Source organism: Zerene cesonia, chromosome 6, assembly GCF_012273895.1.
Source record: "Zerene cesonia ecotype Mississippi chromosome 6, Zerene_cesonia_1.1, whole genome shotgun sequence".
Taxonomy (NCBI): Eukaryota; Metazoa; Arthropoda; class Insecta; order Lepidoptera; family Pieridae; genus Zerene; species Zerene cesonia.
Window position 1 is genome coordinate 14,675 of NC_052107.1, and position 13,784 is coordinate 28,458.

Here is a 13,784-nt window from a genome sequence, read left to right on the forward strand (position 1 = left end):
CCCCGCCGCGCCCCCCAGCCCCGACACGCTCGCCAGCGCCGGCGACCAGCCCTCACTGCTGATTATTCCTGCACTGCAGAACATATAAAAAACCTCTTATAAGTACATTTCACAAAATTTTTAATGTCGTCTTCGAATGTATTTCGGTCTACCTATATATAGAGCGAAATATATAATTGTTAAATTGACTTATTGTTCGACTTGCAATAAAGTACAAAAACTTCAAAAGTCTTTCATTTTTCGTCTGTCCTTGCTCACTATCAACAATATAAATAACAATATATATTATGAAATGTATTGATAACATGCCAGTTCACATGGCGAATACTTTTACGTAATATTTTGATGAAAAATTTAAAATGTATGTAGATAAAAGATATAATACAACAGGTAAAATTAGGAAATACCTAAGCACATAATAATAAGTGTGTACGGGGTTGTAGGGCCCGTACAGATTGTTTTGGAATGATTGGTAAATAAAAGAATTAAGTACAATAATCCGTTTGTTGTCTTAATTCTATAATGTTTAATTAAATTAATGGTTATGAGAACGCGTGATTTGTATGGTGATCAAATGCGAACTGAATGTAATACTAAAATGTCGCGTATCGGCGTAAAATGCTGACAGCGCGCAACGTGATTACGAAGACCGTACAAATTGCAAGTACAGAAGCAGCACTTCCAGTAATCATTCATAGAAATAGCGAATCTTGCTACTATGCAACAAAGATCAATTCATCTCGCATAAGCGCTCAGTGACTACCGAGATATTTACCTAGGTCGTGCCGCTTTTTTTGTCGCTGTCTGGTGCAGAGTCGCGAGATACCTACGGCGGTAGGGTTGTATATTTCTATTATATTATTAGCGAGCCGTGACAGTCAGTAACGTGATCACATATTCCATCATACATTTAATGTGTATGATTACCCGTCGAATTATGCATATTATGCATATTATAATCTGTCATTTGTGAAAAAAAAAACAAAACAAACCTACACACGATAATATAAAATACAAAAGTAGGTGGATGGTCATTGAAACAAAAAAAAAAGCTTTGAAGTAGGTACCTAGGTACTGTTTTTTATTTTGATTTACAAGTTTGGATTCATGTTAATTTGCACAGATAATAATATAGTTAATATAGTTAATGATAGTTTATATTTAAAGATAATATTATTATTACGCAAGCGCGAGTGAAGTTATTATTCTGTGACAGTGTAGTGTCGCTGCAGCGACGGCGAATGCCGGCGATCGCCAATGTGTAGGCACTCATCGGTGTAGGTACGGCCAAGTAGCGGAGGCCTGACCTATGAGCCAGCCCTTTCTGAGATATTTTTAACAATTCAAGATGTCATCGTCATAAAAGTGCACACGTTTCGTATATTTTTTTATTAACATGGCGTGTGAAACTCACAAGCGGCTGCGATGCGGGTCGAGGCGGTAGTGCGGGCGGCGCATGACCAGCAGGCGCGGCAGCACGTGGATGAACACGCGGCGCACCCACGGCGCCATCGTGTGCGTCTGCGGCGAGCGGAAGTGCACGTTCAGCACCACCACCGTCACGCATATACTGCAACACACACGCTCACTCTTACGTATTAAACAGATTTGAATGAATATGCATAGATGGCAGACGTCATTTTGAGATAAATTACACTAGAGGATTGATGTGGAAAAGCATGCTATTAATGAGCTAGCCAGTTAACACTATTAAAGCATACATACCTGAACGTATCCAGGATCATGGTGAAGAGCACGAATTTGCCGAGTAGCGGCACGACCAGCGAGGTCGGCGGGATGATCTCCGCCAGCAGTAGAAAGAACACAGTCAGCGACAGCAGGATGGAGATGGACAGCGACACCTTTTCACCGCTATCCGACGGCAGGTAGAACACCAGAACTGTCAGGAACGAGATACCCATACACGGGATGATCAGGTTCACGGTGTAGAACAGAGTCTTGCGCCGCATCGTGATGTTGAACGTGATGTCCAGGTACGGCTCATCGCAGCACGTGTAAAACTTTTCGTTTCTGCGAAAAACAGATGTTGATTGCTTTGCAAAAAAAATCAATATTCATAATAAATAGATCTGAAAATACCTTACTGCCGGAACCTCTAATATATCCCATTCGACGGAAGTGTAAAATTCGCTTAGATCAACTCCTAATTCCACAACATTTGTGCCCTTTACTTCATCGATATGTCGTAAATCTACCTACAAATGGAAATGCGGTTAGTTGGAAAGATATTTAATAAATTCATATAATTTAAAGTACAGTCAGTAACAGTAACCTGAAAACCATCATAAGTCCAAGAGCCGAACTTCATTATGCAGGTTTGCTGATCGAAAGGGAAGTACTCGACGTCAATCTCGCAAGAAGACTTGTAGATGGCAGGCGGGCGCCACTCCACGCGGCCCGTGTAGTTCAGCGTCGCCTTCGTAGCCAATGTCACCTCAAAGTTTCCATCCGCACTGAGAACATACGGCACCGTTAGTGAGCGCCTCTTCTACTGACACTCAAAACCACAATTGTGCCCTTTCTGTTGTGGAGGATGGTTATTTAAAGCCTCCCAGACAGACCAGGCCCTATTTAGTAGTAATAGGATGTCGTATAAATGGCTGAAGGCTGAAGTAATGACTATAATTGAACAATAGTGTACTCACTTATTATACAATACTATGTCAGGACGCCAAATGTGATCTGAAGGTACGTGGAGCATCTCCACACCACCGTACTCACGAGGCTCCCATGATAATTTGTAATCGTACCAACTCTGCAAGCGTTATTTTTTTTTAAAGAAAATATGCGGAGCTTATAGAAAAATAAAACATTTTTGTAACATTTTCATATTACAAGGTTTTCAATATTTAAATTACTATTACTTACTTGCTCGACCCATAAATTGGTCGTCATAATCTGATTCTTCAAATTCTGAAACAAAATTGGATGGTAAATAAGAACCGAGAGTGTAGAAAGTGTAGAAGAGTGAGTCGGTCGGTCGGTCCGTCGGTCGGACCGTCGGTCGGTCCTCGGTCGGACCTTCGGTCAGAGCACTCACCACATCGATGAGCTGGCTGAGCTTGAGCTTGATACGCACGGTGAGCGCGTCGCTCACGTTGAGCACGGGCCGCACTAGCTTGTTGTAGTTGCTGAGCAGGTCGTCGTACAGCCGCTTGGCGTCCGGGTTGCCGGCACACCCTGGAAAATTATATGAAGCCGTTCAAATTATTTCACCTCATCTAGGCCTATTACACAAATTTCATTGTTAACGAAATCGCTGATGTAAATATTTTTCATCACACTTAATACTTTACCCACATTTAAATGTGTACATAAATAACCTAGAGACTATAGAGTCTATTGCAAAACAATATAAGACGACGTGTTACCGGCGAGCAGCAGCGCCAGCAGCAGCAGACGCGCCACGCGGGCGGGCAGAGCGCGCGCACGCATGTCGGCGCGCGCATGTTGTCAGCGCATCGCGCGCGCCGCGCCCCGCCTGCCGCCGCCGCCGCCCGCCGCCGCTGCCGCCCGCTCTCCGCCGCGCCCGCGCGCCGCGCCCCGCGCCCCGCGAGCCCGCGCCCCGCGCCCCACGCGCCGCGCTCCGCTGCACTGCTCACACGCTGCAAACAAGGATCACCTAATTGGTTGAGCCTCAGCACGCACAATCAAATTTATTACTCCTCATATAAGGATTATCACAATTTATTTTCCATGCTATATTCAAATTAAGATTTAAATTGCAAGCAAAGTTACCTTCTTAACATATGAAAGCTCAACCTTTTAAAGTATATAAAGGATTTGTTTAATGTAACAGATATTTTTATAACCGAATTTCAGCCAAATGACGAAGTTCTGTTCAAGCCGCCCGAATTCGGTTAAACTAAATATCAAAAGATGTTCGGCCCATCCCTAACCATACAATAGGGAGGTCAATTACAAACTTAATACACATCATAAATGCGAAAATGTGTTCGCTTCTTTGTATATCCTTCGTTCACGGCGCTGTCGAGCGATTTTTGTATGATTCTTTCTGAATATAGTTAGGGGGCTAAAGAGAGATACATGGTACTTTTTACAGCGGTGGAAAGTTTAATTCCTTTTAGAATTTTCTTTGACTACACGGATGAAGCCGTTGAAAAGCCAGTCCTCCATGATTATTTAAATAACAGTTAGTTCTATTAAGTATAACGCCAAGTAAATAGTATGTGTTACATACAGTTCATAATAATTTCTCTGCTTATTAACATATTTCTTTAGTTATCGACTTCTGGGCGGGCGAGTTAGCATCAAGATTATGTGTGTGGTTGACCTCTGTTTAACTTCAAACTTCAATCTAATTACAATAAAACACTAAAAAAACTGTGTGTATGTAGATTGAATTTAATAAAAATATAATTTTTGAAGGTGGTTTAAAAGCATTAGTAGAATACGAATCACAAAAAAGACTGTTTCTCTGTGGGCTTGTACACGCTAACCTCAAGGATTACTGGAATGTTTTATTTGTATAGGTATTAAGTCTGAGCAACATTTAGGATATACTTTATTCCGGAAACTTGAACACCTGATTCAGAACCGCAACAGATCAACTAAACTATAATATGGACATAAAATGTGTCATAACAATAATTGTTACACGTAATGAGCATTTTCTGCTTACATTTGAAGAGCTGGAACACCTGATGTGCTACTCCTAGAGTACCAATAACATGTACAGGAATAACGTCGTGGTAAACATCAGTTGGATGGGCATTTTCTGTTGTCTTAGAAGATTCGAAGATTTGGAACTCACCATGTGGAACTCCAAGAGATCAGCCAAACAACTTAGTCTTAACAAACATTACTTTTAATAGGTTTTTTAATTAGCTCAACTTGTATGGATAGCATTCTTCTGTTTTGAAACTAGGTATATTTATAAGGAAATAAAAGGGTAATATAAAAAGTTAATCGCGGTTATTGCTGCTATTTTATTTGAATTTCTATTTGTCCGTTAATTTTACAAAGAAAACTATTTATTCACTATTTATTCTATGATTCATGTTGTAGGAGTGTAGTTGTGTAGTTGTTAATTGTGGGAGTCGAGCACGCTTCGGCATGAATTGGGCCAGCTCGCACCGGGGAAGTACCACACCCCCACAGAAAACCGGCGTGAAATAATAGCTTGCTATTGTGCTTCGTACGGTGAGTGGGGGAGCCGGAGGCCTATATCCTTTTCCTTACCCTTCCCAGTCCTTTCCTTTATTCCTTTCATCAATCCTTTCCTCATCCCTTTCCAATTAAAGTCGGCAATCCATTTGTAGGGGCAAAAGGTCTGCAATTGACCTTACGCCTCTCCAAATGTTCATGGGCGGTGGTAGCGCTTACCATCAGATCAGGCCATGATTATTAGTATAACTGTTACAATTTATAGATGAGACAATAGAAAAAAATAAATCCTACTTTTCCACGTAAATAATACACTTCCATGGAAGTAATCTAATAAATAAAGTTGAAATAAAATGATTCAACCAGATTTTCGTGGTGGTTTCCTGACCACGGAGGAGGGAAATATTAATTACAATAGACGCACTCTTAATATAGGGTAATTGGGACTTCTTACCCAAATTCGCTCATCTGACGATCGCTCCTGGGCGCACTGTCCTATATTAAGTACTTATAAATAAATGAGGTACTTTTTTCTTATATTAATCTGACGTACTAGAAGTAAATGCGAAAACCTTGTGGGCTCCCCCACAATTGGTTTTGTACATTGGTGAGAGTTACTTACAGCGAAAACGTTATTCCAAACAAGTTTCTAAATATTAACGTTTAATTCATTACATTGAAATAATAAAAAGCAGATTATAACCACTTAAATATTTGTTTGAGGTATTTTCAAGAAAACTTCTTAAATAAATTTCAGTACTTTGAAATTTCAAAGCAAATTTTAGGCAACAATCACATTGAAAAATATGAATTTTCGAATGATGTATATAGGTGGATTCTTTAAACGCCACTTAAACAAGGTCAAGCCTATTTTATAGGAAACATCAGGCTTTTTCATCAATGCATGAACGATGAATTCGTGTGGAAAAAATATGGGAAATATATGACTCAATCCAATGAATGTCGAAATGAGCACAATAGGGATGGTCCTAATGAAACGGTTTTAACAAAATAAAAACGTCGTTTGAAAAAATAACCAATTGCGCAATTAGAGTCGAGCCCGCTTCGGCACGAAAGGGGCCAGCTCTCACCGGGGGAGGTACCACAGCCCCACAAAGACCGACGTGAAATAGAAGCATGGCAAAGTTACAGTGTTGCGTTTACCTCGCCAGTTTATTCCTTGAATCTCATCGACTATCTTTTATCTCTTAAAAGAGAGGGTATTTGCACATATGTTTATTGGCGGTAATGATAGCTTACCATCAGGTGAACCACCAGCTCGGTAGCTCGCGCTAACCTTCGACCAATATAAGTCGATGGCTCTAACATATCGGATGCAACAACCACAACACATGGACTTAATGGATACTCTGACAAACACCGTGGCTGTTAGTTACTCGCTAAATCTAAATTCGTAGTGTGGGGATGTTTGTTCTTTCATGTCATTGCAGCACACTGAACGTTACATATGCTTGCAATATTTTATAGACATTTGAGGTGACTATGGTAAAATACTTGTCAGTAGAATTATAATTTGAGATAAGCAGTAAAAATAGGTTGTCCTTGTTATATTTGTAGTGAGATTAAAGAACGTGGTTTAAATTTTGTGTATCATGATAATTTTAAATTATTTACATCATCATCATTATTATTTTCATTTATAAAATATGTGTACATTTGGTTTTTTGATTAATCTTTTAAGTCTAATACTTTTTGAATTTTGAGCAAATTTTTGTTAGTGTAATTACGTGGATGTGTGTAGTAACACGCCAGAAAATAAACATAAGAAGTTCCTATACATTATTTTGTTTTGTTGGCACAGAGTCAACATTTTGAGTTGCTTGGTCTTTTGCTCGCGGGCCGGCTGACGGGCGCGTTGTCACGGCGACGCCGCGTCGTCATTTACGGTTCGGTGATAACAGAGATTGTAAAATACAGTACAAGTACAACCTTATTTACACATAATATAACATAACAGGAACTGATTACTTAATTATAACAATTTTTTTAAAAGAGTCTTTGCTATGTAAAATGGATGTTTTATGAACCCAAAACATTGGTTTGTGTTTGTTTTTCTGCTTGTATGTGCGTCAATTACGTAACAACTATGGGCAAATTTAGACAAAATTTTATGTGACAACAATATTTTTTTATTTTATACGTAATATTTTTATTTGAAAAAAAAATACAAAATTTTTAAAAGATGGCTTTATCCGCTTAATATGTAAACGGAGCATAAAAAATCAATTCTTGATATGTAATTGAATGAGTGTACAAAATAGCGGTTTGTGAATAAAGTTTTTGCTAAAATAAAAATTTTACGAGAATATGCATCTAAATTCTAAAGTAATAAAAATAGTCATACTGCATCTTCTTCGAAAATCCAGGAAGTACAAAGTTTTGTAGTCCACGCTAGCGAAGCTGCGGGAGGAAAGCTAGTAAAAAATAAAAAGGGATCGTAAAGAAAGAGTATCAATAAACTCGCCGCGGTTAATTTAGGCAAAAACAACTTATATGGACATAATACAGCTTGCATTTATTCCGTATAATATTATGCTTTTCCTGTTATGTGTGAGGCTGAATCCCGCCTCGCAAAAACCTTTTAAGGAGAAGACTATATAATATACATATTATGTACGCGTCTCTATAAATGTACGCGTAATAATGACAGGTTTCATATTTAAAATTTTTAAGAGCTCATAAAATTATCTCCATACTGTGTAAGTGGTCGAGTTAAGGGCAAGGTCGGTCTGCTCGTGCATTCGCACAGCTATCGCAGATTTGTCGAGCCGTCACTACGAAATGGGCTTTGCTTTATAACCGTTTGTTTCAATAACGACCCGTGCTCGCTGTATGCATCAGCGGACAACAGAGTTTTTTTTTTGGGAATTTGAAATACGCACCCCATTTGACCCGAGTCTTCTTTGCAATCCACTTCATAAAGTGAAGATGATCTTAAAAAAATACTTAGTATTGCATTATTTTTAGCTTTTAGAAAATATACAAATCCTTGAGATTCCTCCGTTACACATGATTTTACTTAGGGTTCTAAAAAAAAATATTTTTTAGCTTTTCTTAGCAATATTCCAAAACCCAATCAATTAGCTTATCCCACTTATACTCGTATGAGAAACGTAATCCTGTGTAAAAATGCCTGGATGCATACTTGTTATTGTTTCCGACACAAGCAGCTGATTGAATATATGCACAGACAGAGACAAATTAAAGTATACATAGTTACCTATTTTTAACCGGGTAAGGTTCGACGATCGCGGCTTCCAGATCCGCGGGTACATATACAAGGTAGTTTTTGACATATTTATATAAAAAAGACAGTTTCGGTGAAGGATTTTCCTGTACATTGATTTATCTATGACGTCGTGAAATGTTTATAAAGTAATACCAAAAACCATTTAAAAGCTTTTAAATTATTTTTTCTTATGTTAAACAAAATCAAATTAAGATCTACAACGAATCTACATGGAAGCAGGCTAAAGTCTGACATGATATTTTACATGGCAAGTTTTAGTTATTCCAGGGAAAAATGTAGTTTTTCAAGTATTCTTTTGAAGTCGCAACTGCACGTGTTCAAGTAATTACGTTAACTACGTGCTGTCGTGCCGGAGACTTGTTCCGTGTTAAATGTTCTTATAAATTGGCGAACATTTTCCTGGCTGTACAGGGCATATTTTTTCTTTCTTTCTACATTTATGAGTAAAATTATGCCGTGAGATATGCTTAATTTTACCATGGACAAACATTTCATTCCCATGGGAATTTTATTTGACTACGTGAACGATACCGCAGGCGGAAAGTTAGTTCATAACATAAATGTTGTTTTCGTCTATAAAAAGTATTGTATACTCAGTAAATTTTGTCAGAAATATAAGGTATGAACATGTTTGTTGACGTAGTAACAAAGCATGGACGAAACGAGATTTGCTAGGCCCCGTCACAGATGTGAGGTAGTGCCCTCAGCTCGTGAAGGGCTCTCGGCAGCTCACCCATCGCTCTGAGAAACGCTAGTCTGGAAACTTTGTCAGTGTTTAGAAGACTTGTAAAACCCAAGAATTGGCAGCTATTTCCAGTTGTATGAAATCTTTATATAGCAAACTATTTCCTCGATTGAAATTACTTCGAATGTCTCGTTTAATGGAAATTCACAATTCTCGACAATTTTATAATTGATTGCGAAAATTTAAATTAAAAGGATTTAAACAACAAAAACAAATAGTTACATTTAATCACACGATCAATAGGGCGCTGGGCTACCTTCACCAGCAGGCAACATCGTGGTCAAGTGCACCTTTTATTGAAGTAGCTGGAAAATTGGTCAAATGCGAGTAGGAATTGCGATATTAAGGATTCAGCCGTTCAATTTATGATCATACCAACTGCACCTTAATTCAGATTTTTTATTATTTGTTGTTATGGCGGCTTCAGAAATACATTATATCTGTATATTGCAACGTCTCACTATCACGGTTCATAAGATACCGCATGATGACAGATGGACAGACAGACATTTTACCCTTTGGGTACGGAACCCTAAAAATGTTGAATATTGTTTCTTCGAACAGATCAAAATTTTTTTAAGTAATTACAGTGAAGTAGAGTTTCCAAATTTGTATTTACTTTATCATTTTCATAAATGTATTTTTGGGTATCCGTAATCCGAATTTGGATTTCAATTAAGTTTTTAGGTATAATATACAAATTGCTTAGTTACCTTACTGCTAAGGTTGATACGTGTTATCTTTGTGTGGGGTCTGTTTACCTTTAATTAAACAATGCTCGTTTAAACTTCATACAATATTACATTTTACATATTCTAAATAGCCATTAGTAATCATGTTTTCAATATTACAACCTAGACTAGAGACCATCGTCATAGCTATTGAGAAATCTTTTAAAACTGATACGATTATTCTATGACAATATTATAAAAAGCGTGCGATATATTCTAAATAGGCCAAAGTTTGTTAAAGCGGGTATATGTTATTACTCCATGCGAGTGTATTTTGAAGAAGATTCCCAAGTCTCCTCAGTTATTTGAATTTCATATTTTTCCATTAGCTCAAGGTACAAGATAATAATAGCACTATAATTACATATAATTTCACTAAGTCACAATTCACTGAAGTTTCCAGGAGAGTCGAGAGGAATAGCCGAGTTGATGTCAGCGATGTCGCGTGTCAGTTCATGATAACGGCGCGGCGCGGAGCGGTATAGCGTTGAGCAATGCAGTCGCGACGCTCGCTGGAGAGCGACTGCCGCGCGCCACTCGTCGCCGCCCGCTGCTGGCCGCCCCCGCCCCCGCTCCCGCCCGCCGCACCGCGCGCCTCGCGCCCCACACCCGCGAGCCTGCCCGCGCAGCGCTGAAGCCCCGCACTACAATATTCTTACCAATGGCCAGGGAATGTTACTGTTATCACAAAAGCGTACAAGGAATACAAACTTCCATAAGTGGTTGGTGAGAACATAAAATCTTTTCTCACGTTGAGGAGATAATATTTATAGCGATTCCATGAGGTATTCGACCTATATAGCAGTGTTCAATAACACAAAATTTTATTTAGTATTAATTTAATTATGTGCCTGAAACCAATATTGGCAATTTCGGTATATTAAGTAGGTGAGTGGGGGGCCCGAGGCCTGTATTCTTTTCCTCATCTATCCCTGTCCATTCCTTTATTCCCTTCACCAATCCTTTTCTTATCCTTTACCTTAAAAGCAGGAAACGTATTTGCAGCGCCTTTTCTGTAACTTAAATATTGTTCTTAATGTTATGAGAAATTGAATTTCAGCCTCCAAATAAACGGTCAGAAGTCCTTTTTATCTGCGTCAATCTCGTAATAAACTTATCGGCTTCATTAAAAAAATAGGGGTGGCTAACCATGGTATAAAACCGTTCTATTTTTTTTTTATGTCATCGTTGGCATCGTTGGGCTACCACCGCCCATGAACATTTGCAGACCTTATGCCTCTCAACACAAATGGATTGCCGACTTATCATTGGAAAGGGCTTAAGAAGGGATTGACGGGAGGAATAAAGAAAAGGACTGGGAAAGGTAAGGAAAAGGATATGGTCCTCCGCCTCCCCCGCTCACCGAACGAAACACAGTAGCATGCTATCATTTCCTGTCGGTTTTCTATGGGGTTACTTCCCCGGTGCGAGCTAGCCTAATTCGTGTCGAAGCGTGCTAGACCTCCACATATCAAATGTATAAACGTGCTCAACTCCCACATATTTCTGGTCATCGCATAAAGAGAAGAGATCATTCACAAAGATTGCAACCCGCAACCGCCGAAGAGCCTTTCCGAGGTTCACTAGATATCTGAGGCGTTGTATTAGTGTAACCTGCTCTCAACAAATTGTTTGTCGCGCTGAACCGCCGCGTGTATGTGTATGCAGTGATGGACTGGACCTGGTCTGCCTTCTGCCTGGCTCGAGCAGGAGGACTCTTGACCGCGTGTTGCTGTGCCGCGTGTTTCCTTGGACGCTACTCCCTCATACACGGTATGTGCCGTGTGTTTCCGTCTTTTCGAGTTGTCCTGAATAAATAAATAAATAAAATAAATAAGTTACATTAATTAAACAAAATAATATTATAAATTTGTTTGCCATTTTTAAGCGTTACGAAACGAAAAAGAAATCCGACTTTATGGCACACTATTTTTGTACGACACTGTATTATGTTTTCTTCATGGATCTATAGCTGGTAAGATAACTGTACAAATACATATGACCAAAATTTACTCCCTCTCATGATACTGCTGAATTTCACTTGGACAACTTACAAGTGACGGCTTTGTACTGAGTGATATTCTTTTATATCTTGTATGAAGTCCTGTACGAAACAGATCTCTTGGTGATTAAAAGAATCCATACAATTTTTGATAATATGTACTAACTAACCGCAGTATACACGCCCTGTATTCTGAATTGCATAAAAAGTGCCTTCTAAATAAATGTTTAGTATATTTAAAATTAGATTTTCTAAGAATTGCAATTGCTTGAGGTGGCGTATGCGAGGCGACGGTGAGACCGCGGCGAGCTGGCGCGCGGCCAGCAGGCGCTCGTCGGCGCTCGCAGTGCTGCTCCGTAGCCGCGCGACTCCTGCCGCAGCTGGCCTTCACCTCGCTTCACTACCAGTGTATCATTTAATGTATGCATTTCCCGTGGATGTTATGAAACGTAGCTTAAATGATTGAAACAAATTAATAATAATTCTTTATGATGTCTCTTATAATTAATTAATATTATAATGTCGATACAAATTTTTAAGCATTATTACGCATTAAATTTGTGTTCAAAAAAGATAATGGGAAAAAAATGTCTTATGTCATTTTAATATCACACTAATATTATAATGTGAAAGTTTGTTTGTTTGAAAGTTTGTCCGTCAATCACGCTGAAGCTACTGGACGGATTTTGATGAGATTTGACAATTGAAATATTGAAATTATACAGACAGGGCATGTGCTGACTTGGGTGGTAGAATACTTTTTATCCCAATTGCCTTACGATAAAACAGGAATCTTGATATCCGGGTGGAGGCGGGACGTGCGTCTAGTTTCTTATATTTCTTTCATAAGCTGGAAGAGCAAAGTTTTGACGGTTCTACAAGTATACATAACAAAGCCATTCTTGCACTCAAAAAATAACCACAAATCCTTTCTGCTACTGCAAATCACGTGTGCGTACCGTGATGATTACACGATTACATCTTATTTGATTTGTATTGAAAATTTTTTAATGAATAATTTATGAAACACTAGCTGCGCCCCATGGTTTCACCCGCGTAAGTGCGTATCCGGTACGAATATCGGGATATCGGTTACCTATATGTTATTGCAGTTGTCCAGCTGTCTACATACCAAATTTCATTGCAATCGATTCAGTAGTTTTTGCGTGAAAGAGCAATAAACACACACACATCCTTACAAACTTTCTCATCTATAATATTAGTAGGATAGGATTTGTAGGATTATTCCAAACATAATTAAACTCGAACTAATTAGACATGATCGTCAGGATATTGAGAAAGGATCGCTACACGGGCGATGCGATAGTGATATTATAGCACGGATAGGTTTCCGCCGAGCGAGGCGGGCGGCGTATCGTCGGAGGCAGGATGTATCAGCGGATCTTCTGATACCTTGCGCCGAGGATCATTACAATTTCAAGCGATCGCAATAGTAGTATTATTAAATAGATTTAATTCTAATTCCCTTATCAGAATTAAATCAGTATTAATAGTTTGGGGCTAAAACGCATCAATGTAGTCTAACTAGCAGTTAAATTGGATTATCATTGGAGAAGCCTCAGTAAAACATAATCAAGTGCGCTTCTTGCCTTCAACTGGGGCGGAAATCTAAAAAACTAGGACTTTTGCAAATGTTTTGTGCGATCTGATTATTGAACACTCGTGTTTTTTTTTAGTTATATTTGATTATACAGGTAATCTCTCCTCTAATCTATCTTTCTACGTTAAATTTTTATGAAGAATTTACTCTGTTTTGAAACAATTAAAATTTAAGATTAAATATAATATTATAGATTAAAATGAAAATATCGTCTTTTATCTTTTCTATAATTATCTACAGAAAGTGTAGATAGATTCACAATATTG

General features: G+C 38.6%; 1 protein-coding gene across 1 annotated transcript; it reads right to left on the reverse strand.

The window, feature by feature from the left end:
• Positions 1-6: 6 nt before the first annotated feature.
• Positions 7-3,456, reverse strand: LOC119840415 (acetylcholine receptor subunit alpha-like; the record flags this gene model as incomplete). The annotated part of the gene is made up of 9 exons (XM_038367015.1): positions 3,393-3,456; positions 3,062-3,201; positions 2,890-2,934; positions 2,667-2,776; positions 2,294-2,474; positions 2,101-2,216; positions 1,726-2,031; positions 1,415-1,570; positions 7-73 (listed from the first exon to the last, which is right to left on the reverse strand). Coding segments are annotated over exons 1-9 (1,185 nt in total), but the record flags the coding sequence as incomplete, so codon positions are not given.
• Between the last annotated feature and the right edge of the window lie 10,328 nt (positions 3,457-13,784).